We start from the raw sequence: 26,018 nt of genomic DNA on the forward strand, positions 1-26,018 counted from the left end.
CAACGCAGATATATTTATACGTTTTTGTATCACATAATATTTATTACAAGATTAATATAATTAAACATAATCATTTTTTAATGTATTATAAAAAAAATTCACCTTTGAACTTTGTCCTTAACGATTGTTTTTTAAATAATAATTATCCGTATTAAAAAAATATTCCAAAATGTATTTTCTCGTTTCCTTATTTATGAATGATATATATCTAATAAAAAAAAAAAAAATTAAATAACGTTTTTAATAAGTTTACCACGTGACCTCTGATCTCACGCGAAACCCACGTGGTAGCAGCAGCAGCAGCAGCTCCGGCATGCCTGAGTCTGGATCTGAATTAAAGCGGAACGTCGCTATGAGTAAAGTTCAAGCTAAGAAAAGAAACGTACAGGAAGAGGAGGATGAGGATGAAGTATGATCGTTAATATATTTTAATTAGCAGCTTATCTATAAAAAATACAATACAGATCATGGAACTGTTCCTGTCGTGCTAACAAATGCTAGCAATAAGTGCTAGGAGAGTTGTTCAAAACTACAACTGTGTGTGTGTGTGTGTGTGTGTGTGTGTGTGTGTGTGTGTGTGTGTGTGTGTGTGTTAGTTAGTTAGTTAGTTAGTTAGTTAGTTAGTGTTACTGTGGTTGTGGTGGGAGTTAAATGCAGACATCATGAGATCTAGATTGATCTGATCAGATCTGATCGATCATATCTGATCTGATCATATCACAGGACACAGGATCCTCCTCTGTAGGGTCAGTGGTTAAGATTCTGTGTTACTGAACAGAAGGCCGGAGCTTCAAGCCCCAGTATTGCCAAGCTGCTCCTCTGGGGCCCCTGAGCAAGGCCCCTAACCCTCTGATTAACTAGTGCTGTATCATGGATGAAGCGGCTCTCTGATCCCAGCTTCCTAACATCGATGGGATACGTGAAGAAGGAATTTAATTGCGCTGTTACATGTGACAAGTATAAAGCTTCCCTTTCATGTCTTATCTTTTCCTTTCTTTTTCCTTTCCTTTTCTTTCCTGCACTGAAGGTGCATGTGCAGTCGGTTTCCTGCCTTTGTGCTTCTGAACGTCTTTCTGCAGATCTGAATCTAATGTGAAGGAAAAAGGTTTCAGAGATGTCCTGTTGATTTCTTTCACAGCTCTTCACTCCACTCAGCGGTCATCTGGATGACAGCGATGAGGGGAATGATGACCTCTCGGACAGCGAGGAGAGTGTCTTCTCCGGGCTCGAAGACTCAGGAAGCGATGATGAGAGTAGCGATGATGATGATGATGAAGAGGCAGAAGAAATCGATTCGGCAGAAGAAGAGGCAGGTGTTAGTGAAAACGGAAAGAGCACGAGGGAAGCAGAGAGCAGCGAGTCTTTCACGAAGACTGTGGGCAAAGCTCAGGTATGCTCAAATCCATTTAGATAACATTCACTGTTTGAGGGGTTTCTGTGTTTGATCAGAGGTGGAAGGAGTAATAAAATATTCTACTCAAGTCAAAGTTTTGTTAGTTCAATGAAATTTGAGTAATTTTTGGAGAAGTTTCCAGTCGAAAAATCCTAAAACATTACCAGCAAACTCCTTCATTCCTCATGCATCTTTTCCAACCGGGGTAAAAACTCCACTGCATCTCTCTTAAACATCTCCATGCTTTTACTTGTATGTCATCTGGTCCATCCTCTTAATCGCTGTTCACACTTCCTCCTTACTAATCCTATCCACTTCCTGCTTCACCATCTCCACATCATCCAACCTTCTCTCTCTCTCTCTCTCTCTCTCTCTCTCTCTCTCTCTCTCTCTCTCTTGTTCATCTACTGCTCAAAATACTCCCTCCATCTTCTCAACACACTCTCCTCACTAGTCAACATATTTCCCTCTCCATCCTTTATTGCTTTAACTTGCAGCACATCCTTCCCAGCTTGGTCCCTCTGCCTTTCCAATCGCTACAAATCCTTTTCTCCTTACTTCTCATACAGCTCCTCATATGCCTTTTCCTTTTCTTTTACCACATCCCTCTTTACCTGCTGCTGCATCTCCTTGTACTCCTGCCTACTTTTCTCATCACTCTGTCGATCCCAATTCTGTTTCTCCAACCTTAATTTCCAGATGTCACACCAAGTATCTTTCTAGTTGTCTCCCTCATCACTTCTGCAGTAGTTTCCCAATCATCCAGCACCTCTTCACCACCACCGAGCCCCTGTCTGACCTCTTCCCTGAACCTCACACTACACTCTTCCCCCTTCAGTTTCCACCATCTTATTCTTCTTTCAGTCCTTACTCTCCTCCTCCTCTTCTTCTTCACCTCCCAAACCATCCTACAAACCACCATCCGATGCTGTCTAGCTACACAGTCCCCCGCTAACACCTTACAGTCTCCAATCTCCTTCAGGTTGCATCTCCTGCATAGCACATAGTCCACCTGTGTGCACCTTCCTCCACTCTTATACATCACCCTATGATCCTCCTTCTTTTTAAAATATGTATTCATATCACCTCCCTCTCTACCCATCACCTACTCATCACTTCTGTTCCCTTCAAAAACATGGCCATTGAAATCTGCCCCAATCACTTTCTTTGTGATAATCATCTTTCTTTCTTAAGTTCACTCTACCACTTCATCTAACTCACTCCAGAAATCTTCCTTCTCCTTCATCTCACAACCCACTTGTGGAGCAGAAGCATTGATGGCATTTATCATCGCCCCTTCAGCTTCCAGCTTCATGTTAATCACCCTTTTAGAAACTTCTCTGTTACACTCTTACTAAACTCTTCCTTCAGGTTCACCCCTACACCATGAAAGAACAGTTTAAAGCCAACTCCAATGTTCCTGGCCTTACTCCCTTTCCACTTGGTCTCCTGAACACACATGTCTACTGTTTCTCTGCTCCATCATATCAGCTACCTCTCTCCCTTTAACAGTCATAGTACTAACATTTAAAGTGCCCATCCAAGGCTCCACTCTCCTACACTTCTCCTTTCCCTGCTGTCTCTGTAGACGTCTTCCTCCTCTCCTTCTCCTCCTTCAGCCAACAGTAGCCCAATTTCCACCAGTACTCTGTTGGCAAACGGTACCTGCGGCGGTCGTTGGTAACCCAGGTCCATTTATCCGGGCTTGAGACCGGCACTAAGAGTGCACTGACTTGTGCAACCCTGATGGCTGGGTTGATTATTTCATCGATTAATCTGGTAATCGGATAAGAATTACTTTTTCTTTATTAACGAACGATATTAAATACACAATAGAAAATAAGACAGGTATTTGCACACATCAATTGCTTACAATATCTGTAAAACCTGAAGCCATTTAGTGCATTTAATTGCCATATTAGATCAAAATGCAAATATCAATATAAAAACATCATAAATAAACATACAGAAATCAATTTTAAATCACCCCCAAAAAATGAATAGATAAAAAGGTAACCGCACTGCAGGGTTTTTTCTTTGTTTAAGGTTTGAAAAGTCTGAATCTTCTCTTCACCTCTCACTGTTTTCTCTCCGTTCCTCTATGTTTCATTATGCAGCGTGTTCTGCGTTACCTGTCCGGAACGCTCCAGAGTTTAGCGGGTGGTGCGTTATTAATAATAGTCCGTGGGGAAACACAATGCTCTGTGTGTAATTAAATGGAAAAACCTACAGTCCATGATTTGAGTCTAATGTGAGTTATATATACACTTACACAGCAAAAAAAAACTAATTCAAAATTCAGACAGCGAGCACACGCATTGAACACTTTCCGATTCGACGGCATTACGCTTTCAGCCAGGGTCTGTATTACTGCGTCTGTCATGTCTCTCCATCTTTCTTTATTGTGAGTTTGTTGTCCACCCTTTAATCGATCACAGCAGGAATTTCCGGGGCAAAATTTTTTCCCTTGCATTATTTGTATTTGTTTATTTATCAATTTATTATTTACTCTAATGAATTTGATTTAAAATGTAATTAAGTCCAATACTTCAAACAAGTCAAGAAGCTTTTATTGTCATTGCAGCCATATATAGCTGATGCAGTACACAGTGAAACAAGACCACATTTCTCCAAACCCTGTTGCTACATAAGATATACCTTTATTCGTCCCACAGTGGGGAAATATACGTTACAGCAGCAAAGAAAAGACGTGCAAATATATAAAGTAGAGAAATAATACAAGTATATACATCGTTGTGTATAAGAAGAAAAGATCACAGAGCTGAGGACTGCAAACACATCAAAACATCATCTTTCCGCTGCTTCCATTAGGGGGCGCCACAGCGGATCATCCGTCTCCATACCTCCCTGTCCTCTACATCTGCCTCTTTCACACCACTACCTGCATGTCTTCCTTCACCACATCCATAAACCTCCTCCTTGGTCTTCCTCTTTTCCTCCTGCCTGGTGGCTCCATCCTCAGCATTCTCCTACTGATATACCCCATGTCCCTCCTCTGCACATGTCCAAACCATCTCAATCTCACCTCCAAAACGTCCTACATGCGCTGTCCTCTAATAAACTAATTTCTAATTCTGTCCATCGTCGTCACTCCCAATGAACATCTCAGCATCTTCAGCTCTGCTACCTCCAGCTCCACCTCCTGTCTTTTACTCAATGCCACTGTCTCTAAACCATAAACCATCTCAGGTCTCACCACAGTCCTATAAACGTTCCCTTTCACTCTCACAGATTCTCTTCTATCACAAAAACACATCAAAACATACTTAAGTACAATTACAGGTTTTAAAAAATGGTAGTACACAGAACAACTACTGAAATTCAGCAACTTTAAGGTCAGGGGAAATGTTTCTGCTGTACAGGGTGAAGATGAGTGGAGTGGTGGAGTGGCACCACTAGACCGGTGCTGCTGCTGTGGTTTTTATGTTGAAATGCTACCCTGAGAATCAGTCAACCAACCGAACTGTCCAGCAAACAGCAGCAACTTTTATTCCAAGTTGATTGTATTTAACAGACCTGCCAAACTTTACATACAGCGGCTTTCCTAGTTCTCAGTAACACAGAGGATCAGTTACATAGGAATCCAGGAATCTCTTGTGTGCAAGACACAAATACTGCACACACACACACACACACACACACACACACACACACACACAGCCTGTCAAACTGTTGGAATTAGTCTTTTATTGTAATTTGAAAGACACTTATATGCTCCTTTTGTTTACACTTTTACTTTTAAACAAATCAAGTGTGTAGACGCACCTTTATGTTCGACTTTATTTTCAATACTTTGTTACGCCTCTTTTGTAAAACTTGTCAAAGATGTTCTTCACTAGTTGGAGATTTTGTTCTGAGCTTGTAATCCAGTTCATCACAGAGCAGTTCAGTAGGATGAAGTTGCAGTGACTGGGCAGACTGGCAAGTTAATTGTTCATGCTGATTATAGCCTGCAGGAACAAAACTGTTATGTACCTGGCTGTTCTGGTGGACGGAGCTCTGTAGAGAGTGGGCTGGGTGTGTGGGCTCCAAAGTGATTTTCATAGCCCATTTTTTTCCACTCTGGATGAGTAAAGATCTTGGAGATTGGGCAGTGGGGCACCAATAATCCTCTCAGCAGTCCTGACCGTACCCTCTTGATGTCTGATTTGGTAGCTGAACCAAAGCAGACAGTTATAGATCTACACAGGACAAGTAGAAGTGTTTCAGCAGCTCCTGTGGCAGGTTGAATTTCCTCAGTTGCCGAAGGAAGTACAACCTCTGCTGGGCCTAGTGGAGCAGGTAGCACTCGGCCCAAATTTGGTGAGAATGTTCCTCAGCTTCTTCTCAAACCGTGTGATTATTTCCACAACGTTTTAGAGGAAGTTCTTTGTGCTGCCATGCACAATGTAGCCAGAAGAAGAAAAGGTTTGAACAATTCAGTGCCTATGCACAGTTGGTAATGGGCCAATAATCATAATAATAATACAATAGGTAGCTGTGATAAACACACAATCGCAAAACCCTGTGTTTTTAATGTAACTCGTTTTACGTCTCGGATTTGGATCGCAGTTGGAATCGCCCTGCTCAGTTACCTGCATTGATACATTTAAGCTGTTTTTGCTGCTCAATGCAAAGCTAACTGAATTGAATTTTGTTAGTTATGATTTATATCAACTGTCGCTAAATCATACACGGAGATACATGTGATTACATGAATTATGCTTCTTCGCTGTGTCTTTCCTACAATGACGCTGTCGCTGTTAACTCCTGATGTCTCGTTTTGACCTTCAATTCATCTTGCGTCTCGGTCCATTTACCACAAATCACAGTTTTCACCAAATGAGGTGCAAAAGTCATCCATGTAGCTCATTTTTTTACTGACTATGTTGTTTACAGTTACTTTAAAAAAAAAATGTATGTTTACTGGCAGCGTATTCATTTAGATTGGTGATTAAACTGACCACAAACTGCAGAGCTTCCAGTCAAATCAGAATCATTATACTGACTGACTGTGGTATAATAATTCATAGCACTGATGTTATTACTGATCTTTAGTAGAAACCTAAGACCTAAACTGCTAGCAGTTAGCTGTAAAAATCAAAATCTGGTGCATTGTTTTGCTATTTTAGGCAGAAATACACTAATTGGACAAATAGACACCTGGTTTCTTGCTTTTTGAACATCCCATTTCTTATTAAGCTTCCATTTATTATTATAATCTCTACTTCTCTGGGATGGTGTTCCACTAGATTTTGGAGTGTGCTTGTGGAGATGTGTGTGCGAATTCTTTTCTTTTTTTTGGTGAAGTCAGGTACTGATGTAGGTTGGGTGAGGAGGCCTAAGCGTGGACTTCATCCCAAGGGTGTACAGTAGTAAGTTTGGAGCTCTATATCAGGACATCTTTCACTGCAAACCATGTAAAACATATCTTCATGCATCTGGCTTTGTGCACAGGGCAGCATTTTCATGTTGGAACAGATTTGGGTCTTATAGTTATGAAAGGAAAATGTAATGCTACTGCTTCCAAAGACGTCCTACATAATTCTGTGCCTTCAGCTTTGTGTTAATAGTCTAGTAGTTGTGCTAATAAAAAATTAGCTGTCCCAATATTTTTGTCCATAATGAGAAATTTGGATGAATATAAATCAGATTGACATGTGGCCAAATGTGCTGATAGAGATTTTAGTTTTTACTTTTATACATACTTTTACACACATAAAGTGGATTTCTTTTAAAAACTTCTCGCTCTAGTCATTCCTCAGAGCTCTCAATACTGCCCTCTAGCAGGACATTGGTGGTACTGAGCATCATCTTTACTACTGCTTTATCTCGAGTTTACAGTGTGATGGTTATTATTCACATGAGCTGCATTAAGGTGCTGGTCATGCTCACATCTTGTCACTCATGTAATTTAGTGATCCTGGAGGAACCTAATAGCAGGGTTTTGTTTGTGTGTATGACAGCAGTGCCTGTGTTTATGCCTCACAATTACAGCATCACTTACAAGGTTCTGGACACACACACTTGCAAATCTCAGAATGACTTGCAAATCTCATAAATCCATAATTTGATTTCAAATAGAACATAGAAAACATAGATTAAATGTTTGAAATGTGGAAATGTAACATTTAAGGAAAGCATAAGGTAATTATGAATGTGATGGCTGTAACGCATTTCAAAAAATTCTAAACCGTGCCACGTTTACCACGGGGTAGCATCCCTACTTCTTTTACAAGTTTGTATACATCTGGGATCTGAGAAAACCAGTTACTGGAGTCTTGGGAGAGGAATGTTATCCCATGCTTCTCTGATACAGGATTCTACCTGCTGAACAGTCCTGGACTTTTTTTTATTGTGTTTTTCCTTTCAAAACGAGTGAAATGTTTTCATTTGGCCAGGACAGTTCAGCACCCAGACACGCTATGAGCTATTGTTGTTTTTACCCAGTAGAAATGGATGATTTTATTTTTATTAACTTTTAGTTTGCATTTAGATTTAGTTTAATATTTAATATATTGTTTAAACCTTGATTTGTGTAAATGTGTATTAGAATGTAAAAGGTAGCATGAAAGGGTCAAACAACAAGAATATCTTAAATCTAATAAGCTGAAACGATCAGTCGGTGTTGAAATGAGCTGGTTTGACATTTTATTACGGCTGAAATGTGTTCTTAAACATGTCGTAATTAACCTGGACCTACAATTCCAATAGCCTAGAAATAATATTGAAAAGTACTAGATAGATAGATAGATAGATATCTTGTGTATATATATTAGGGCTGTCAAAAAGTACGCGTTAACGTTAACAATGCAAATTCATTTAATGCACGGTCAATGCATAAATAAATAAATATCAAATAAAATATAAATAAATAAATAAAATAAAACCTTCAACACAGCACACATTTTTACAAAGTCCTTTACTCAGAGAGATTTTTTCCCATTTATTTATATATATATATATCCCACCCAAAAATCATTTCAAATCACTAAACATTTGTTTTACGTCAAGTCTCAAATCGAGCACCAAAATCCGCCATGGATTAAAAACCTGAAAAGTGTTCATTTAAGGTACATTTTAGAACTGAAAAATATGCGATTAAGTTGCCATTAATCACCAATTAACTGACAATTGTGCGATTAATCGCGATTAAATATTTTAATCGATTGACTGCCCTAATGAATAAGCTACAAAACCAGGTCAACAGCACTCAAAATGTAAACTCTGAAATAAGGTTCAAGTAGGTTTCGTCGTTTTCAGCTTATACGTATACAGTGCAGTATACAGTGACACGAAACAACATTCACTCAGCACCCAGATGTTACAGCAAACAACATAAATCAAGAACAAGGAAATACACAAAACATAAAGTGCACATGAGACATTCTACTTATTTTTATTTTATATTGGAGGTCGACATTATAATTGTGGTTTAGTTTCCAATTATTTGTGTATTCACATTATTTTAGTTAATAATGTGTTTTTTTTTTTTTTTTTACTGCTTAGTGTTTTTTTTTTTTGTAAAATAAGTTGACTAATTTGCTGTGAATAGAAGTATGTGGAAGAGGGCAGATAAAGGCAGTTTCTGAGTGCAGCACTGCTCTGTATGAACAGGATCTTCCTTAATGCTGTACAGTAAATGTTACTCTAATGTATGAAATAGTTTGCTTGTTAGATTTGTGTCTGTTAAAACATTCTACTAACTTACACCAGTTTCGAAGAAGCCATGCCCCAGTTCACACAGTGAGCACAGACCAGAAGCACTTACCTCTCACATTATGAAGGCACTGGAGAGACTTGTCTTGGCACACTTCTGTCTACCAGCACAGTTAGGGCTGAAAGATGTTATAACTGTCATCCCTCATTAGGTTTATAATCACCTGAATGAAAAAGGAAGTGTTGAGTATTATGTATTTTTATCTCTCTGTGCAAATTATTTAAACCTGGTGTTATACTGGAAAAACACTATGGTTACACTGGGATTATGCTGGTGCTATATTGGTTCTGGGGTTGTAATAATACATGTGTTTATAGTAGTGAGGTTTTCCGGCATTCCAGCCAACTAGTAACCAAGAAAAAAAAAATCCTTATTGGATTCAGAACTTCCGTCTTTTATGGACGAGCTCATGCTCTGGTTTTTGTTCTTATTATTCCTACAGAGAAACACAAAACTCTCCTTTGCTTTTTTTTTTTTTTTTTTTGCTGTCGAATGTTGTAAATTCTGATGTTCTTCATGCATCTGCATCTTTAATTACACCCATTTATGTAATGTTTAAGTATGTAGACCTTATCCAGTGAGAGCATCCAGACATTACGTTTTGAGACCCTTGCAGGTACATGCTTGCTGAAGCACAAACCAGGTCTGAGATTCACCCACATGGCACTGTGGATGAGGTAAGGAAACAAGTAAAGGGGGTAGAGGAGGCAGGGGAACCGAGTGCAGGGTGGTAGAGGATTTAGGGGAGCCAAGTGCAGGGTGGTAGAGGATTTAGGGGAACCGAGCGCAGGGTGGTAGAGGTGGTAGGGTAACCGAGCGCAGGGTGTTAGAGGTGGTAGGGGAACCGAGCGCAGGGTGGTAGAGGGGGTAGGGGAACCGAGCGCAGGGTGGTAGAGGTGGTAGGGGAACTGAGCGCAGGGTGGTACAGGTGGTAGGGTAACCGAGCGCAGGGTGGTACAGGTGGTACAGGTGGTAGTGGAACCGAGCGCAGGGTGGTACAGGTGGTACGGGTGGTGGGGGAACCGAGCGCAGGGTGGTATAGGTGGTACAGGTGCTAGGGCAACCGAGCGCAGGGTGGTACAGTTGGTAGGGGAGCCGAGTGCAGGGTGGTAGAGGAGGTAGGGGAGCTGAGCGCAGGGTGGTAGAGGAGGTAGGGAAACCGAGCGCAGGGTGGTACAGGTGGTAGGGGAGCCGAGCACAGGGTGGTAGGGGAACCGAGCGCAGGTGGTACAGGTGGTAGGGGAGCCGAGCGCAGGGTGGTAGAGGAGGTAAGGGAACCGAGCGCAGGGTGGTGGAGGAGGTAGGGGAACCGAGTGCAGGTGGTACAGTTGGTAGGGGAGCCGAGCGCAGGGTGGTAGAGGAGGTAAGGGAACCGAGCGCAGGGTGGTGGAGGAGGTAGGGGAACCGAGCGCAGGGTGGTGGAGGAGGTAGGGGAACCGAGCGCAGGGTGGTGAAGGAGGTAGGGGAACTGAGCGCAGGGTGGTGGGGGAACCGAGAGCAGGGTGGTAGAGGAGGTGGGGAAACCGAGCGCATGGTGAAAGAGGAGGTGGGGAAACCGAGCGCAGGGTGGAAGAGGCGGTAGGGAAACCGAGTGCATTGTGGCAACACTTTTGGGAAGAAGCACATGTGCGTGATGGTCAGTTGTCTACGTAATTCTGATTGTATAGAGCTGGTGTGTAACGTATTTAAAATGGCTGCGAACAAAAATAGCGACCAGTTGCATGCTCCAACAGCATGTCTAAACAGTTTAAAAGTGTTTTTCTGCGAGAAAATCACAAAATCTGCTAGGACTGGTGCCTAGATGGTGTTTTGATGATGTCCAGGATGCGAAGGAATAAATGTAGCTATATAGAGAAAGCATTTCGGCATGTTGCTTGAGTAAAAACAGTTAAACTCTAGCTCAGGAAACATTTGATCAGGGTAGTTCGCTATTGTACAGGCATCAGTTTTAGACATGATAATTCTTTTAAGTCGTGAACTCGTCACCTTCTGAGTCAAATTAGGATTTGCAGCTTGATTGGCCTAGCTCCATATATTATTTGTATAGCACTTTCAGCAGGAGACATTTTTTTTCATTAAGCAGCTTTATAGAAATGTTTTAAATCCTGGTACCAATTTATGACTTTTGCCTTGATGGTGAGCAATAAACCATTGTAGGAACCCGACAATAAGGAAACCCTTCATATCTGCTTTATTTAAATGTAGTATTGAAGGTTTTACTGGAAAGGTCTCAAACCTCCATCAGCTCTTAATATAATGTACACCTGGAGTGCTACAGGATGCGAAGGGAGGGTTGTTTTGTGTAGTCGATGTGTCTGTGATCACAGGAAACCGTATCGAATCTGAAACCTTGAAGTCTTTGTCAGGAGTCAGGGTCAGTCACTGGGCCTCACTGTTTTTAATCCATCTAGCTCTTCTTTTTTCTCTTTCTTTATTTCACTTGGTCTGGACTATGATGCACACCAGGCAGAAGTTAATGCAGCTGCCGGAGAAGTTTTATGATCCCTGAGAGAGTCGGCGCAGCAGTTGTGGCTCCGATCCAGCAGCGGCCACATTCACGCTGTGTTAGTGAGTGGGTGGGAAGGCGAAACGGGGTTCATCTTACCAGGAAGGCTTCTTTCTCCCGCAAATTACACTCCCACGCACAAGTGCCACTCCACAGACGTGTCTGGTCTACTTCCATCATCAGCACACCAGATTTCTCTGCCTCGATTCGATGAGGAGCCGACTGTGGGCGAGAAGTTTCAGCTGATGGAAGTTCACCTGTTTATGACCTCTAGTTTTTGTGGGCCTTCTGTCATTTTGTGCTGTTTTAATTGGGTAATGTTGTCGGTCCAGACTCACTAACTCATCTGCAGTTCACAGGAAGCAACAGAATAATGAAGGGCCTGCATAAGAAAAATTACAGTAAGGCAGCCAACACGCGATGTGTCTGGCACGCGCGTTTGTGTGTCTTGTGTGTGCTAACCCCACATGTCTGAAGGCAGCGTGGGTGTTTGTTTGTTCACCCAAAGGGCCACTGGAGGTGCTCAGATTTGAAACGGATGTCCTGAAGATTACTGGCTCCAGTTTATCATGTGCTGCGCTCCAAACCACGTTTAGCCGTTCAGTGTGTAGGTGATTCACAACTGTTCAGAATTATAAAAGAAGCAAGTTGCCATGGGCATTTGTTTCAAATTTTCCCCCCACATGGTTTTATTTTTTTTCCCCTTACAGACCACAGCTTTTCATCTTGCAACACAGTCGATTTATTGCTCCCATAGAAGAAATATAGACATATATTTGTACTCTGCTGATTTCAGTGAACATGGAGCAAATCTAGGGAAAGCATTTGAGTAGGGAGAAGGATATACATGTAAATCGTCAGCATGTTCAGTTCATACCAGCAGGGCAGTCATAGCTCAGTGGTTACGATGGTCATGAGTTTAAATCCCTGCACCATCTAACTAGAGGTCGACCGATAGTGGATTTTACCGATATCGATAGCTAGGTTGGTTCGTACTCGCTGATGCAAGCAACAGATATCAATCGATAGTTTTTTAAATAGATACTGGAGAAAAAATAAAAAAAAACCTCCATGTGAAATAGTACTGAACGTTATTACAAGAATTTTAAAAAAGGTACCGTCTTTTTTGGACTATAAGCCGCTACTTTTTTTCCCACGTTTTGAACTCCGCAGCTTCAACAACGAAGCGGCTAATTTATGGATTTTTCTTGGGTTTCTCCTGGTTTCACAAACTAAGCCAAAAAACTGAACCCCATAACATTAGACCAATGAAATTTTCGAACGGAAACGAAAAAACGCACCTCACCTGTGTTCTGAGCTGCACGGCTTCGGGAGAAAAACTTCCACCAGTGTTGATTTTTAAACGCACGACGATGCCAAAAGATAAACTCCAGAGAGAAATACAGTAGTTGTGAAAGGCAGGAGGAAGACAGTAAACAATGACTTTCTTGGTCGGCTACTGTTTAGATACAAGCCGTTGTAACGCGTTGTATCTGGGTGAAGGGAGAGCTCGCTAACTCCAGTTGCAACAGAAATCATATAAGCACAGACAGGTTTCCAAAACACGTGCTTTATTATTTTTCTTGGCAACAGGGTTATGGGTTAGTCAAAGAAACTTAGAAATGAGCATCAGAAAATAATGAGCACATAATCCTCAGTCTCACACGCACACACACGCAGTAATACTGGCAGAATGCAGTGACCCAAAATGCCGCTCTGCTCTTAAAGGAGCCACAACATATTTCACCCGTTACACCGTGTAACAGACACTCTCTTTCAGTAAAGCCTGTGTAAAGTTCATTAGTTTCAGTGTAGACCTGCGGCTTATACACAAGGTGTGGCTTATTTATGTTAAAAATAAAAATATTTGTAAAATTCAGTGGGTACGGCTTATACAAGGGTGCGCTTTATAGTGCGGAAATTACGGTACTGAATCATGAAAATGTGCTAAATGAAATAAAAATTTATCTTACTTAGTAAATAAAATTATGATTAATAAAGTCTAGATGATAAATAAAATAGCACACTCTCCGTGCAGCACGCAGTCTCGCATGTAAAATCAAACAGCATGTGGTGTCAGTAATTCACCTCTAGAGGCCGCTGATGTGAAGTCAGCAGACCGGAAGAAGGAAAAACTATTGGTATGGGGTTTTTTTGCTAATCTGTTAACCTCTACATTAAACTACCTCTGCTGGGCCCATGAGAAAGGCTTTTTTGGATAATGCCAAGTGCAGATGTACATTATTTGTATTCTGACCAATTGGCCAGAATTTCTATGAATTTTTATGCATCAAAAGCTCCTAGATTTGTTCCTGAGCTTAGATTTCTGCATGTTTTCCTCCTCTATATTTGGGTTTTCTTCTTGGTTTGCTTTTACTTACCAAAAACATGGCTTAGACAAATTGGTGTAAACGTGTGCATGAAGTCCTGGGATATCCTGGAATACTCCATCCAGGATGCATTCCCACCTCACGCTCTAGTTCCTAGTACTTTTTTTTTAATCCTTATTAGAATAAACCAGCTACACATCATTAGTCTGCAAGAATATTTAATTGAATTATTTTGCAGCAAACCTTTTGAGAATTTTAGAGCTTCAGGAGCAAAGATGTTGACAAGTGGATGTTTCTCTGTGGTTAGTCATCTACCTTAGTGGAAAGATTCGTTTTTATTCAGATGAATTGTTAAGGATAATTTGTCTGCCTCATTTGGGAATATTTACCACATCTTTTTATTCAACAACTTTTGCTTTTCCGTTTGGCTACAGTTTACACCACGACGACGGGCCACGGCTGTTCCACTTTTTTTCTTTTTCAAAGTCTTTAAAAATCCTTTTCTCTTTGTGTTTTCAGGGAAGTCTAGGGAAAAAAAATCCATCTCCCAGGTTTCTGGAGGCCTTTTCTTTTGAAACGGCTCAGCTAGCTTGATGTGGATTTAACTAGACATCAGGGAGGAAGTGTTTCACTTAATGCTGCGTTCCAAAAGATATCAGGACACCCCGGAGCCATAAATTCACCAGCTCCTGGGACATTCTGGAGCTTAAACCGTCCCTTTTATGTTTGGGTCTGATGGCCCTGCTTTTCCTGACCAAGTGACTTACGGGAATAAAGGGTCATCGTTGTGGGATTTTCCCCACGACGTCCCTGACCAAATGCCCTGTACATAAATCGCACGCAGGAAGTTTGCGACCGTAAAACATTGCGTGCTGTCATGCTGCCACACAGGACTTCGGGATTTAAGACTGGGAAGTGGAAAGCAACGTGATTTTTTTTATGTTGTTTTTGATAATTCGTCCTACACATGCGCTTTCTTTTCTTTTCTCTTTTTTTTTTTTTACTACGACCAGACATTGTGCATTGTCCAAAAAATGTGAGTGAAATAATTGCCATTAAAGCTGGTCGACCTTGCAGAGGCGTTTGTGTTTGTGGATTTGGCTGACTGGCTGATTTCCCCATTCACAGGAGCAACTCTGGGCTTGCACAATATCCTAGACGTGAACCAGCAATCCATTAGCATCCCAAAGCTCAGAAAACAGTTTTTTTTTTCATAAATCCTTGCACTTGTTGCCATTATCCTCAAGCAGTCTGCCTGATCGTGGAGACAACTGTCCAGCCAAAAAGATTTCTCTAAACTTCAGTCAGGGAATAATGTTTAATATTTCTCAGGTGGTGCTTTTTTTTTTTTTTTGAAAGATGTATTGGCCCTTTTATATGGTCAAACTGAATGTATTGCTGAAATCCAGTTTCCTGAACTGACATATGTTTCTCTTTTACATGTATTGTATGCCACTCACAAGGCAGGTTGTCATTTAAAAATCTGTCTACATCCTGAAAGGAGAAAAAGGACCGTATGCATTTCAGTTCCACTTAAGAACCGCCCACATACCCGGGGGTAACATAATTATCCATTTCCCCTCATTTACCCAATTTTGAAAGCATCGAGTGACAGTTATTCATCATTTTGATGCATATAAAATAAGGTTTCTAATCTTGGCATGTACCATATTCCTCATCAGAGCTGTTCTAGCAAGCGGTAGGTCAATGGTTAAAACATTCGACTTCAGATAGAAAGATTGCGAGTTTAAATCCCGGTGCCACCAAGCAGCCATTGTTGGGCCCTTAAGCAAGGCCCTTAACCCTTAACTGCTAAGATAAATGTATGTTGCTCTGGATAAGGGCATCTACCAAATGCAGTAAATGTATCTAATCAATTGTTTGGCTGTACTTTTTCTTTCTTTCTCTTTTCTTTCTCTGTCTCTCTCTGTGTCTTTCTGTCTTTCCTTTCTGTCTTTCTGTAATTTATTCTTTACTCATGCATTTCCACGAGAAACGTTCTCAGTGGCAACCTGAACGCTACTCTTTATTATCGGATACAATGACTAGTGGTTTCAATTTTCCTGCTGGCAAATGAAACCCATTTTATAATAATCGACTACGATAGAATTTTATAACCCTGTCCATCTTCATCCTAATCGACTCCTGAAATTACAGCATCACTGCCAGGGAAACATGAGTTTTTATTATGATTATGACTTGTCCAAATCGCTCCTTGCCTCATCAGCTGAGGTTAGAGACATCTGTGACCTCGAAACACAAGCCTCGTCTTCACCTTTTCATCAACCGATCTGTGTTTTATGCTAACATCGGGAGGGAAATCATCAATGATTACTTCAGGTTCTGTTCACTATTATTTTACAGAAACGTCTTCATGTGTACAGAATAAATAAGCGCACTCTTTTATGTAAAGGTGCCTCATGGACGTATAGCTGATTTATCACTAAGCTATATAACAATTTATCAATACTATCAGCATATACCTTTTTAATGATTACGATCTGAAAGGAAATAAATAGAATATTGTGATCCATATCTTAGACACTATCCAGACAAAAGTTTGTGCACAACCAGCCATTAGTTATGCGATTTTTATTTATTTTTTTTTTCCCATCTTATTCCACATTTAGTCCCCATTTGCTTTTATTATAACCTCTACTCCTCTGGGTGGAGGATTTTGTGGAGATTTGTGCTCATTTAGATGTAGGTGAGGTGATGAGACCTGGAGTGCTGTCAGCGTTCACACTCATCCAATCACAGTTGAGGTCAGAGCTCTATAGCAGACCACTCATGATCTTTCGCTTCAACCCATATAAAATTTCTTCATGGAGCTCCTTTTGTACATAGGGTATTGTCACGCTAGAACAGGTTCAGGTCTCCTTGCTAGAAAAAAAGGGAAAGTTTTATGTCCAAAGACATACTATAAACATCTTGTACAAGCATTCCTATGTGCCTCCAGCTTTGTGGTTAACAGTTTGGAGAAAAAGCACATATGGCTGAAAAAGTCAGGTTTGTCCATATAGCGGATCATACAAATGTCAACAAGTATTGTGATAGGATTTTTTTTTTGTATTGTTCTTTAGCTATGGTTACCCCATGAATTTGTGCCAGATGTTTCCTTAAACAGGAGGAGTGATTAGGATCCTCTATCACGCTCTATAAACCATGATTGTTTGGCTGAACTGGACACGTCTCCTCTTTGTTTTTCATCTCGTTTCCAACCAACTTGCAGTAAAGTGGCAGAATCAGGGACAGAAAACTCACTCCCCCAGTCAGGACATAAACCTAAACCCCAGCTGTAGAGAACATCTCTGCCTTTGAACTTTTTTTTTTTTTTTTTTTACTGCTAAACATTTTACCACTCGTGTCCTCCAGGGGAAATGTTATGTTTTAAGGTTTGATTTTGTTTCCGTCTGAAAAACTTTGATTACTACTACATGTTTTTGCTTTTTAAATACTTACAGACTTTGTTGTGACTTTTTTTTTCTCACCCCTGCAGACTGATGACAAAACAGCCAAGAACAGAAAGCCAAAGAAGGAAAATCGTACGGCTGAAAAGGATGACACGGAGGATAAAAGTGTGAAATCGGACAGAGCCGGTGGCCTTAATGTGTCTTCTCAGGTGGATGAGTATGACCATGACACTTCAGATGAAGAGGTGAGCTGGCTTTCCAGGGCATTTACTTGTTTGACTGGTGTGGATAATATTTGGTTTTGTCAGTATTTGGCATAGTTTAACGCACTTACATTTACTGTATAGTTTACCTCAGAGACAGTCTCGTAGAAAATCTGTGTAAAGCAGTTGATAGTTCTTGTTCAAATGGTAGCTAGCAGCAAACAAAACAATCTGTAGGGTTAATTTTTTCATGATATGCCTGAATATTAAAAACGGCATACGAACACTGTTTTTCCCTCCATTTCTTGGAAACGGATGCGCCTCTGTGGCGACCCCTATTGGGAGCAGCCAGAAAAAGAAGAAGAACTCGATACGTTTCTCATCTTTCTGTATTATCTATCTGACTCGTTTCCATGATTTGAAGTTGTCGGCGCATCTATTGGTTCTTGGTTTGACGGTCGTCATAGAAGATATCACACTGCAGGAAAGAGTCTGAAACCCTTTTGAGAATCAACTGAGGAGAACAATTATTGCAACGTCCATTAATCGGTTGCCAAACAGATGAAAGACTACAGATTTTCACCTTGGATTATTGGAATCTTTTACAATTTTTAAAATTGAGGTTTGAAAAATAAGTTGAATATACATTGGGGGAAAAAAAGGGCTTTTAATTTAAATTCCTAACAGCATTTGTGAAGAAGCTTGTGCACTTGCACCTCCAGCTTCATGAGCGAGAGCTTTTTCTCTAATACACCCAGCTCCTCTTGACTTGTTCTTTTCCTTCTTAATTCTGTAGGCAATCGACTAATTTTTAAAAAACAATTTTGTTTTTATTTTGTTGTACCCAGTAGCCTTAAACTAGCTGTTTATGGGTTTATTAGACAGTTAATTGAAGGTAATTGAGTTGCTGCAAATCCAAATTGTTCAGGCAAACTCTCTACCTGAAGTTATTGCTTTCCAATGCACGCTGTAATCAGTTGCATTTTTTTTCCCCTTTTTTTTGTTTTTTTTGTTTTGTTTTGTTTTTTGTTTTTTACTTTAAGAGGTCTCCAGAGTTGTGATGCAAAACTTCTTTCATTACCAGGAGCTCTGCGACTTCTCATATTTGCATGTGGAGCCATTAAAGAATTCTTCCTGTTCTCTTTATTTTAAATGCTCCATTGAAAATCATTGAACCTCGGCACACAGAGGGCCGAAGCGTCTGCCAGGCTCGACAACATGTCAGCCATCCAAAACTGTTCTTGGCAGTTCCTTACCAACCCGGAATGAACTATTAACAGTGGCCTTGTTTTGGGGGGGGTCCCTGATTTGTGCTTGTGTATTTGAGGGGGTGGATCGGAGTCATTGACCACCTTTCTCATTTTGCCTGTAATTGCTGAACATTATACAGAGGTTGTGCAGGATTGTTTCCACATATTGTAGCATCTGTAGGCTTCCATGTGGGCAACTCGCTGTTACAAACGCCTAATGATTTATTTTTACTTCATTGTTTTGGCATGAAGCCCGGTGAAGTCGAAAGAAATCATTATTAGCCTCATGTTTATTATAGTGAGTTGCCCACATGGAAGCTCACTAGTTGTCCACCGATTGATTGGCTGGCCGATTAAACAGGCCGATTTTAGGAATTCTGGAACAAATCTGCATCGGCCGATTATTAGGCAGGCGCATTTGGCACACCAAACCATGCGTGTACGTTCTGTGCTTGTGTGAGAGAACATAACTCTCCTATATCAGCAGGTGGCAGTAGTCTGTATTCTAAAGTCTAAATTGCAGCGAACATTACAAATAGATTCATGTAGTTGCAAGGACAAGTGGCCAAAAAAACGACAGTTTGTCAGTTTAGTTTTTTTTTTTAGCTCATTAGCTAAGCTGAATAGCCAATCTGTGTTCTCTTTCTCGCCCCATGAGCTCCGCTGCATGCAGAACCTGCGAAAAACAGCTGACGGCACCCGACAAAAGCTAACGCCGCGAAAATACTAAAGCTCACAGAAGTTCAAAACACAAAATTTAAGCAATTTCCTGTATCATGTCTTAATAAATAACTGTTGGGTTTAAGTAGATGAAGGTGGTTAAAAAGAAAATCGGCCCAAAAAATATTGACACCTGCCAGAGAAACACCCATATTGGTCGACCTCTAAATCTTACAGATGTTTTTTTTTTTTTTTTGTTGTTCCTCTTGTAGTTCCTTTGCTCAAGAAGGAGTTACACATAGGATAATGTGTCCTGTTTCTTACAGGAAAAACCCTCTCCTAGGGTCAGTGCTTGTGACTTTTGAAACTACATGAGCTGCAGTAAATGAAGCGAGAGTTTCCAGCACACTGCCTGTCCTAAAGATGCTCATCCTGTCACATCTCAGGCTTCACTTCAGTCACATTTGTCACACACTTAACTTAACCTCCAGTGTCTTTAAAATGCATTTCAGTTCATGCAAAACACAAATGGTTTTGCACAATTCACTTCTGTTGTGTTTCTGCATCTTTTCTATCAGACGAGACTTGAGTTTGTCACTTCAATTCTTGTCGATCATCAATCCCTGTTCTCGTTTGTCACTTTTCACCTTATGTTTAGCACGTGGTTCTACAGTTCTTGTGACTTTCGGGCTCCGTTAAATTCTTTGCCCGGAGACAGCGGATAAGATCAGCTCTCACTTAGTCCCTCTCGGATCTCGGCCACAAGTTGTCTACAAATAAAACTCCAGACTTTCAAATCCCTAGCTTCAATCCTTCCTCCTCTTCCACCCTCCTTTGTAATAATGGGCTATTTCCTGTGAGCAGAGTGAAGAGGGAATACGGGCAACTGCAGCGCCTGTCCAAAGCCTAGCCAGCAGGAAAGGACCCCCCCCACCACCACCACCAATTTCTTTGGAATGGCTTTTCCATGTGCTCAGCAATATGAATAAAGACACATTACGGAATACGACAGACTGCGACTCCGTCTTCCGGCCACCGAGCAGCTACTGCAAGAGAAAAAAAATAACCTGATCGTTACCAGGAGCTGTGCACCGCACAAGGGCAGGAGGGTCATTCGCAATGTTTGTCTGAGCATGCATATGAAGGAGTAATGTATTCATGTGGAGAAATTGTGCATTCAGAGAGGAAGCAGCTTGCATGTGTTATGAGCGCACGCTAGACAGGTCAACCAGGTGGTTTTGCATCTTTGCTGAGCCGTCGTGTCGGAGACGATGCTATTAGACACTCGTCGATGTGTCAAATCGGAACGTATCGCAGGTTCACAACACAACAATGTCCCGCCTGAACGGGTGACCTTTCGGTATCAGGCGGATCATATAGTGAATTCAGCAGAGAGCAGGCCGAGATTTCCATTACTTTATGTTGAAGTGATGAATCATCTGCACATGACTAATAACCACCTCTGCTTGTTCCCTAAAGTATACACACATTTATCCATCCGTCCATCCATCTATTCCTCCATCCCTCACCTCCCTCCCACAGTTCAGTGGATTTCCATAATGTCATATCAAGCCTTCGTCCCACTTCATACCGAGTTTAACTCTTAAAACGCTTCAAATGAACCATTTCATTGGTAAGGGATGTTGCGTTCTTGCCTCTGGTGTTCCTTTGACCTGCTGACTTTTAAATTGTATTGTAAGCATTTCTGGACTTCTGATGCCATGAAAAAGTGAAGTTTGAGGACCGTTTTTATTTGGAATTGTTCAGCTTTGGACTATACAGGCTGTATAGGGAATACAAGATGGAGATTTTTTTTCCATTCCGAAAGTGATGATATTCTTTATTTTTCTTATTCTAATTAAAAATAATAATAATAAAGCTATGGTAGATGCAATATAATGTAGCAAATAAATGTTAAGTATTTATTGTCCTGTCGGTATGTATTCAGCAGGTTCATGTCATAGAAATGGCTATAAGATTCCTATGGGTTTTTTTTTTTTTTTTTTTTTACTGCATATTTTCTTTTCCTTTATTTGATAATTTTCTTGAAAATTGTGGCTGCATCCACTCATTTAGATAATTTTTACATTTAAGATCAAGTGACGCTTAAAAAATACAAATAAGTAGGAGTTCTTGTGCAGAAAGCTTTGTGCTTGGTCTTTATCTCTGAGAATAGAGATTATATTGTATTGGTTTGTATTAATCATGTTCTTGGACCATAGAGAATTACACAGAGCTGCCTTTGCTCTCTCCCTCATTTCAAATCCAGACATTCAGAGTTTATGGTTTAAATATCAATCTAATATTATTTAACAGAAAGCAGGTTTAGTGCTACATGTATCTTATTCATCTGAAACTCTGAGCCTTTAAGGAGAAACAGATTTCCCCAGTCCTCAGTACTCGAATCACCAGTAGCAAGCAGGCAGGAGTAAATGAGTTTAGATAGATAGATAGATAGATAGATAGATAGATAGATAGATAGATAGATAGATAGATAGATAGATAGATAGATAGATAGATAGATAGATAGATAGATAGATAGATAGATAGATAGATAGATAGATAGATAGACAGATAGATAGATAGATAGATAGATAGACACACACACACACACACACACACACACACACACACACACACACACACTCTTTGGACAAAAGACACCTGTGGACACCTGACCCATCCCACTCCACAATGAGTCCCCCATTCGCTGTTATAATGCCTTCTGCATTTCTGTTAAGATGCTCCACTAGATTTTGGAGTGCGCTTGTGGAGATTTGTGAGAACTCATTCAGCCACAAGGGTGTTGGTTACTTATGTAGGTGAGGTGAGGAGGCCTGGGGTGCAGTCAGCATTCACATTTATTTCAAAGGTGTTTATAGTACAATAGAGGTCAAAGCTCTATAGCATGAGATCTTTCACTCCAGCCAATGTGAAACATATTTTTATGGAGCTGGCTTTGTGCATAGTCATGGTTTGGATCTCCTAGTTTAAGTGAAGGGAAAATCTAATGCTACAGCAACCAAAACACTACAATTATTATGTGCCTTTTGTGAAAATAATTTGGGGAAGAACCCCCTATGGCTGGACACTGTCCCAATACTTTTGTCCTTCTAGCATATCAGCTCAGGTAGAGGCATAATCACCAGTACACTGAGCCAGAACTTTGTCAAAAAGCTGCTATCTGCTTTTATAACGTTGGAGCATAAGCTTTGGCGGCTTCTCACAGCAGGTTTTATAGACATTTTTGAAGAGGTTTGGATGTACTTATGTGCCCAAAATGCAAATGCGTATGCTTTGCTCCTTGTCGTCTTCTTTTTTTTTTTTTTTTTTTTTTTTTTTTTTTATTTTTACTTCTTTTCTCCTAAAACTTATTGAAAAACGATATTTGCTAAGAATGCCCAGAGTCCAGAGTGGTATAAATACGCCACAGATCAGGAACCTCAACAGCCCAAAGACTCGTTTTTTTAACACCGGAATAAAATAATCATTTCCAGCCCTCAAGCACCACTAAAACTTCCTTTATGGAAGTCAATGTAGCTATTAACGGTGTAGAAAATGCAGTTGGTGCTGCATAACCCATAGATGACTACATTTTCCACTGTCTGAGAGAGCTCTGAAGTTTTTACCCATAGTCTTTGTACTTTTCGAGGCACGACGATCTAAAGCCCGCAGGATGACGTCAGCCGGAGTCTCCTGCACCGTATATTAATCAGTTTGTCAGTTTAAACCTTATAGGAGTTTTGAATGATGTCTGTAAACAAATAAATTATTAAAATTAGGCACAGTTTCAAATAATGTATTTATTTGTTTGTTTAAACCTACAAAGTATTTCATAAAATTCATATATACAATGAATAATTTGTGAAGTAGTAATAATAAGTGTCTTATAATAATAAAGTTCATTTAAATAGTTATTATATAGATTTTCATGGCCCCGTTTATCACAGTATGAATGTTAAATTGATCATATCCAGCCTTAGCCTAAAGGGTGTTCAAAAGATCAGTTGGAGACCACTCAAGATCTTTGGTTTGAAGTTTGTGAAACCGGGAAAAACCCAGGAAAAATTCATAAGCCGATTCGTTGTTTAAGCCGCGGGGTTCAAAACGTGAAAAAAAAGTAGCGGCTTACAGTCCGAAAAATACGGTAATCGTTTGCCTTTAACTTTATGGTCACAGTTTGTGAAAAATGGCTGGAAAATGAAGATGTCCCAAAATTTTCTCCATAAAACAAATTATTTGAATAATATGTCATTCAGAATTGAATAAGCATTGACTTCAATGTTCGAGCTGGACTCTGAATGCATTCCTGTCCATGATGCAGTATGATCAGCTCCAAACCTTCACTCTTCAAATCATTTCAATCTGATTCCACCATTAGATTTTTAACACTGCTTATATAAAAAAAATTCTTCTGAACACACTCTTGAACGAACCAACAAATGTTCAACAAAATCCGCTTGACGCACTTATCCGTCGCAGTGGATCCCGGCAGTGAATTTGCAGATGAGAATTAAGAGGCAACTAGTGTCATGATGTAATAACTACAGCTCATGATTACACTACTGAAGAGGATAATCGGGACATGAGACCAGGAGTGATGAAAGGCTCCTATATAGTGAATGTCTTCCAGCTTTCTTTCTTCAAAACCTAATTCCAACCTAACATGTTAGACTGACCTTCGTAGTTTATCCAATTAAAATGCACACGTACAAGTTCATGAGATCACATGGGAAACTCCTTCTTCTTCATGGGAATCTCCTACCCTCCCTTATACCAGAGTAACTAGACTTGGCCATGAACTAGGAAAGTGAGAGATTTAGATTTTTGTGCACACAGTAAATGAACAGTCGAAACGCTTTCCTTTCGCGAGGACACAAAGGTCTGCTTTTAGTCTTCTTCAATCTGCTGAAATCAATACAGTGATAAAATTGACAGCTCGCTCATAAATTATGTGGAATTTTGGCCCGTCACTGCGCTATCAGCAGGAAATCTCTTTTTAATAGTCCATTTAAGGAGAAGCCGGGACGTGTTTTTCTAAGTCGACGGGGGAATGTTGATCTAGAGCACTTGTCTGGGCTTCGGGGTAGCGAGTACGAGGGTGGTCCGGGGGAACGTGACTAGGTGGATTGTGAAACGCACGCCGGTCGGACTGAGCAAGCAGCACCCCGCTCTCCAGTTGGGGCAGATTCTTGCAGGTGTGTGGAGGTAGGCGGGGGAAGGAGGGGGGGTAGGTGGGTGGAAAGGATTGGGGAGAGATGAATTTTCAGCCTCTGCCAAACTAGCCACCTGTCGTTCCGTCGTTTTTAGGATTTCCTTTTCATCCGGTCTTCAACACAGCTCCCTGTTGGCCCAACGTGTGTCCGGCCAGAAGACTTGATTGAAACCAACTGCCAGCGAGCGCTGTCATCGGGGGGTTGGGGGTTGGAGCGAAATCCTGCTGTGGGTCAGAAGGGGTTATACAGAGGCTTTAGAGGAAGGAGCATTCAGCACTTTTTCCCTGAACACATACCTGTGACAAAAAAAAAATCTCTCCTCCATCACAAAGATAAACGACACACAAGTTCACTCAGTCATGAAGGATTTTCATCTTTTCATTTTTCCTTATCCAGCATTTTACCGAAATAAAGGCAACCGAGGCGAGTTCTCTCCCTGGCATCGCACACTTACTTTATCCATGACTTTCTGTGAAAGAAGTGTTTACCTTCCAGTCGTAAATGCCGATATGCATATTTTTTAACCTGGTGTGTAACGAGGAAAAAAAAAATATCTGTATGCAACTAACATCTGGATGTTTTCGGTTAATGGTTAAGGAGAGGAAAGTTGCAATCTCAGGGCAAACTGTTTGCTCTCCTGGCCCCAACTAAATGGCTTTCACTTCTGTCATAATACTGGAGTCTGTAGTGAGGAAAGCTTCAGGGCATCATTAGATATTTAATTTTCAATAAATAACGACTTTCTCTGAGTGATGTACCGGATGCTCAGAGGCCAGGTGGGAAACCCATTTGAAACCCGCTTTGCCAAAATGCAAACTTTCCACATGCATTTTCCAAGGTTGAAGCCCTGTGTACAAGAATCTCCAGGTTATTTATTTATCAGGAGTCCTATGGCAAGTCAATGCTGGAAGCAACAGCAAACATCAGCCTTTTAGGGTTTTGGTTTTTTTTTTTTCCTATGAGTAATTGGTTGACCTCTAATTGACCTCTATTCCAGGATTGTGGATTTTGGTCTTTTAGAAATAATGATGGAATTTATTTTATGGGGTTTGGGCCATAAAGGATGATGAAAGTAAAGGGAGGGGGGGGCAGGGATAAAGGTGATAAAGGCTCACAGCTGACTCAGATAAGGGGGTGCTAGAAGGTTCCAGCTCTGAGAAAACGGAGTGTACGATTGTTTTTTTTTTTTCTCCCTCAGTTAAGTGCCATGCTTTTTGGGATGGGATGCCTGGAGCAAAACAAGCTGATGCTAAGCAGAGTAGAATCGGGCCAGACCAGTCTGCTCGTCATCTGCTAACCATCCTCCAGACAGACTCGGGTCTAGAGG

At 40.7% G+C, this 26,018-nt stretch overlaps 1 protein-coding gene across 1 annotated transcript in view; it reads left to right on the top strand.

The window, feature by feature from the left end:
- The first annotated feature begins 267 nt into the window (after positions 1-267).
- Positions 268-26,018, top strand: part of bop1 (BOP1 ribosomal biogenesis factor) — a 57,271-nt gene continuing 31,520 nt past the window's right edge. The window contains exons 1-3 of the mRNA XM_046834446.1: positions 268-409; positions 1,139-1,390; positions 17,449-17,607. Coding sequence (XP_046690402.1) covers positions 314-409; positions 1,139-1,390; positions 17,449-17,607 — 507 coding nt within the window. The 5' untranslated portion in view covers positions 268-313. The remainder of the gene's footprint in view (positions 410-1,138; positions 1,391-17,448; positions 17,608-26,018) is intronic.

This window comes from Silurus meridionalis, chromosome 22, assembly GCF_014805685.1.
Source record: "Silurus meridionalis isolate SWU-2019-XX chromosome 22, ASM1480568v1, whole genome shotgun sequence".
NCBI lineage: Eukaryota > Metazoa > Chordata > Actinopteri > Siluriformes > Siluridae > Silurus > Silurus meridionalis.